Source organism: Andrographis paniculata, unplaced genomic scaffold, assembly GCF_009805555.1.
Source record: "Andrographis paniculata isolate CXL003 unplaced genomic scaffold, ASM980555v1 Contig22END, whole genome shotgun sequence".
Lineage (NCBI taxonomy): Eukaryota > Viridiplantae > Streptophyta > Magnoliopsida > Lamiales > Acanthaceae > Andrographis > Andrographis paniculata.
The window spans coordinates 2,435,930-2,440,561 of record NW_026137513.1 but is presented as its reverse complement, the minus strand read 5'-3'; the positions used below and the strand labels follow the sequence as shown (position 1 = coordinate 2,440,561).

At 38.1% G+C, this 4,632-nt stretch overlaps 1 protein-coding gene across 3 annotated transcripts; it reads left to right on the top strand.

Moving 5' to 3' along the window:
- The first annotated feature begins 1,629 nt into the window (after window positions 1-1,629).
- LOC127245725 (squamosa promoter-binding-like protein 16) lies at window positions 1,630-4,336 on the top strand. Of its 3 annotated transcripts, none has more exons than XM_051266749.1 (3): window positions 1,630-1,758; window positions 2,931-3,305; window positions 3,387-4,336. In XM_051266749.1, exons 2-3 carry the CDS (start codon window positions 3,091-3,093, stop codon window positions 4,084-4,086), a joined length of 915 nt encoding a protein of 304 aa, XP_051122706.1. In that variant the 5' UTR covers window positions 1,630-1,758; window positions 2,931-3,090; the 3' UTR covers window positions 4,087-4,336. The 3 variants fall into 3 exon arrangements, with proteins under 3 accessions (XP_051122706.1, XP_051122704.1, XP_051122705.1); XM_051266747.1 differs by lacking the exon at window positions 1,630-1,758 and adding an exon at window positions 1,814-2,135; XM_051266748.1 differs by lacking the exon at window positions 1,630-1,758 and adding an exon at window positions 1,814-2,140.
- Window positions 4,337-4,632: the final 296 nt, after the last annotated feature.

Sequence of the window (4,632 nt, the reverse complement as noted above, 5' to 3'; positions counted from 1 at the left end):
ATGTAAAAAAAAAGGGTAAAATCACTTATGAGACATCATTTGAGATAATTAATGGGGCATAGACGATGGTCTATTGGGTCGCAAAAACTTCTAGTGACAGTAGGGTTTCTTTCTTATAAATACTCTTTTCGTCACAAAATACTAATCTTATTTTTTTTGTCTATTCTAAAACAATAATTTCATTTTTATTTTCAGTAACTAATTCTCTGTATTTTTATAAAATTATCCCAATTTTTTTCACATAATTACATACACTATGAGCATTTTAATTTTTCTAAAAACACTTTTACACAAACTATCAATATAATAATATTATTTATTAATTCTCGTGTCTATCTCAAATATCTTTGTTGTTTTAGGACGGAGAGAGTATATTATTTCATAGATTTTTTTTAAATTATATAAAAAATATATTACTTTTTTCATCTCACTAAAAGTGTCCATATTTCTGTAGATACGGAAGGAGTATTTTCTTTCTAAATATATATATATATATATTTTATTCTCAAATAAATCAACATGCAATATAAAATATAAATCAACCAGTCCCAAACATCTTGCAATATTTTTTGTTTTTGGTCTGTGACATCCTCCGATATTTTTAAAATATGAAATAATTAACTTCATTTAATTCATATATCACTTTATCCCTCTCATCGCTCAAATAAATAGATACTTCATCTTTCATCATATTACTTAATTTTCAAATTATTCTATTTAACAAAATCCACTTAAATTTTCGTGTCAAAAATAATATTGCACCATATTTAAAACAGACGAAATATTATTTTTTATATTACCGATATAATTTCATATACCTCAATACACATAAAAACATGAAAATATATACCGCATATTTTTGCTTTGTTTTTCATATGTACACTCTGTCCCTTTCTTTGCCATTCATTTTATATGGGGTGGGGTTAGTCGTCTCCTTACCTCTCTCTCCTCTCATTATTATTATTATTATTATTGTCATTAATTTATTTATTTATTTAAATAAATAATAGCCATAATAGGTGTTACCCAAAAAAGGAAGGTGAACAAACGAGTGAAACCACTTATACTAAAACTACTTCTAATCCTTTCTTTATTTTACGTATAAATAAACAAAATATTAATGTCTTAGCGTGTGGGGAAAGCTCGAACCCACAACTTTATTTAATTTTAATTTGCAAAAGTTGGGGAATTCAATTCATTTTAATAATAAAAAAGCAAACCCAAAAAACATATATCAATCTCTCTCCATGAATCTTGTTCCACTGTGAGTTGATGTTCATATCATCATGGTGGATTACACTTGGTGGAATGGATATCGTTCTTTGTCCCTTTCAATAATTCTTAATGAAATAAATAATTAAAAGAGAGGGTTGTGTATTATTTTTATTCTATTTTATTATTATTATTAATTAGGCTGACTCATTTGTAATGGATAGATAGAGCTCTCCTCTAACTAGTACTCTAGTCTACTGCTATAACTACTACTACTACTACTCCTCCTACTCCTACTGGCTACTACAGTAGCTGTGGTCTAATCTAAATACTCTCTCTCTCATTGCTTCTCTCTCTAAAACACACACACACGCGCGCGCACTATTTTGCTATCTGGCTTTTGGCTGCCACTTTATTTACTATCGTCTCTATCTCTATAATGGAGGAGGAGTCACTGTCAGAGAATGAATGAATGGCTGGGAAGACTGAGTCAATCTCCTTCCTTTTACACTTGTCTCTCACTCACACACTCTCTCTCTCTCTCTGGTATACATACACACACATACATACATACATACATACAGGTGTATTTATTTATCCATGTTTTGAGTTTGTTGTTCTATGAGCTTGAGCTTGAGCATTCACTTTCAATTTCAATATAAATGGGATTGGATTCTGGGCTCTTCCTATTTATAATTCCACTTTCTAAATAGCATAGCTAAGCCATGGTCAAGTTTTTGGGCACCCAGCTCTCTCTCTTCTTCTCTTCCTCTCAGAGTCATTTCTGAGGTACACTCCACCCCACCCCACCCCTCTCTCTCTCTCTCTCTGCCCTTTCTTTGGGTCCCTATATGCTTCTTCAAATTCCAGTCTTTGTCAATAGAACCCCCAGAAGTGAAAAAGGAGTTTCAGGAAACGAACAGGTAAGGTAACCCGCCCTCTCTCACAAAAATATAAAGGGTTCTCTTGGGTGGGTGGGTGGGTGGTCTAGCAAGTTGTAAGCTGGGTAGCCTTTTTGTTTCTCTTCTGTTGTGTTCTTGCTCCAAAAGTGAATTTAATGTTCTCTGAAATGGGGATTATGATTTTAACTGTTTATATAGCCTGCCTTCAAAATTATAATTGAAAATTAACGAATCTGGTCTGGTCTGGTCTGGTCGCCCATCCTTTCATTTTTTTTTTTCCTTTTCCTGGCGGACATTATTATGACTCATTAAAAGTGGAGTGGAGTGGAGGAAGAAAACTGATTGTGTTTGTTTTATTTTATTTTTTTCGGGTCTTTTACTTTCCCTTTTGGATCGACATTTCTCTGTGGCTGCGATAATTTAGGACAATCCGTGTATGAACACGGATTTGATCATCCAAATTTCTTGATTCTGTGCTTTACCTCCATTTGAGGAAGAATTTTTTGTTTTAAAGGTTATCATTGATGATGAGCAATTGGATTTGTGTCTCTTTAGATGGCACCAAAAACTTTCAATTTGGCTATGAGGAAAGTCGTTAACTGAATTACTTCTTCTACTGTTCTAACAGTTTTGATCTATGCCCAATTTAAATCCTCCCATTTTTGTGCAATGATAAAGCAGTTCTTGAGCTCCAAGTTATTGAATTACGATGATTTATATATATATGCTGCCCTGTTTTATTTTTATATAAATGAATCACCATCCTCATCGTGCTATTGTTTTCCATTCTTGATCAATGGTAAAAATATTTTGCAGCTGCATTTTGCTTAAATGGCGCATTGAAGGAGAATCGGGGCTGTTTTGGTAGAGACATGGCTTCATTATATGCTATGGGAGTGTAAGAGATTGTAGACGACGATCTTAAGAATCATCTGTCCGAATTTGGATTCGATTTCAATTCATTTGATCCTTTTCTATGGATCCTCTGCCGCCCTATTCGGGATCAACGAAAAGGGCAAAAGCATTGGGAAATATTGGCCAAGTTGCTCATTGCTTGGTCGACGGCTGCGACGCCGATTTGAGTCAGTGCCGGGACTATCACCGGCGGCATAAAGTGTGCGAACGGCACTCGAAGACGCCAAGAGTCTATATTGGGGGTCGAGAGCAGCGATTCTGCCAGCAATGCAGCCGGTATACAAAATCGCTCCTTTAAATTTAAGCTTTTAGATGAGACGGTAATTTGACATATCAGAAATGTATATTTCGATTTAGGTTCCATTCTTTGGTGGAATTCGACGAGGGCAAGAGAAGCTGCCGGAAACGGCTCGACGGGCACAACCGACGGCGCCGGAAGCCTCAACCCGATCCGGGCCTCGTCCGAAGTAACTCGGGACTGATTTTCTCGACCCAACAAACCATGGGAGGTTCAAGGCTTCTCTCATTCACCTCGCCGGAAATACTCCCGACCGCCGTCGTCGGGAACTCATCTTGGCCGGGGATCGACGTCAAGCCCGAAAACGAAATCCCGTTTTACGGCAACCACCTGAATTACGACGAGAGACCCGATATGTTCTCCTCCGAGTTCATACCCGGCGGCAGGGATCACACGTTCCCCGCCCACCGCCACCACGACGAGCCGTCCTCCGCCTGCCAGCCGCTCTTGAGCCCGAACACCAATGCAGGCTCGGAGCGTGCTCTCTCTCTTCTGTCATCCTCAACAAGGGAGTTTGTCCTGAACCATGGTGTCCAAACCGAGCCCGCCGCGCTCCCGCCGTTGCCCTACGGCGGGGCGGGCAGTCTGGGCAGGTATGCGTACCTTCAAGAGACGAGGCCGGCGGGTTCTGCCTCCGACTCCCACAGCAGCAACACGTCGTCGACTCTTCATTTCCCGGAAATGTTCCAGCTGGCGCCCGAGGGATCGTCCACCGTCGGATCACCTCATCACCAAACGCTTACGTTCACGTGGGAGTAGTAGTCGTTGATTCGATTGTTTATTTACGCGCGCACGTAGCTGCGTGAAATGTACCGTTCCCGATTAGATGTTGCATTCTTTTTACTCTCTGCGCCGGCATTCGGGCTTGTCGTCGTCGTTGTTGCGTTTCCGGCGCCGGCGCCGGTAATGTTGTGGGTATATGATCATTTTGTTTTGTGAATTGGGTTGTCCCAAGTGTCTCGCGCAAGAAAAGTTCTGTTATATTAAATACTCAATTTTTTACTATTTATATAAAAAAAATTAATTACTTTAAAATGGTAAAAAATCATACCTGAGATTTTTTTTTTTTTTGGAGATGTTTAATTAAGTGATGTTTTGATGTATGTGTTAACGTGGGATCCAAGTTTTTAATTTAAAATGAATTGATATTAAATAGATAAATTTCTCACTTTTGTAACATAAGGGAGCCCAATATTAATTTCAATGTCAGATATTCAATGGTTTCTTCACTCCATTCGAACTCTACTATTGATTGTGTTGAAATTAGTGAATGATGCCAAAGTTTGTAATTTGATGTCCCCACAA

Excerpts from the sequence above, each read along its gene's own strand:
- LOC127245725 (XM_051266749.1), top strand. The coding sequence starts at position 3,091 with ATGGATCCTCTGCCGCCCTATTCGGGATCAACGAAAAGGGCAAAAGCA. Across the intron at positions 3,306-3,386 it reads TTCTGCCAGCAATGCAGCCG|GTTCCATTCTTTGGTGGAAT; the intron begins GTATACAAAATC and ends ATTTCGATTTAG.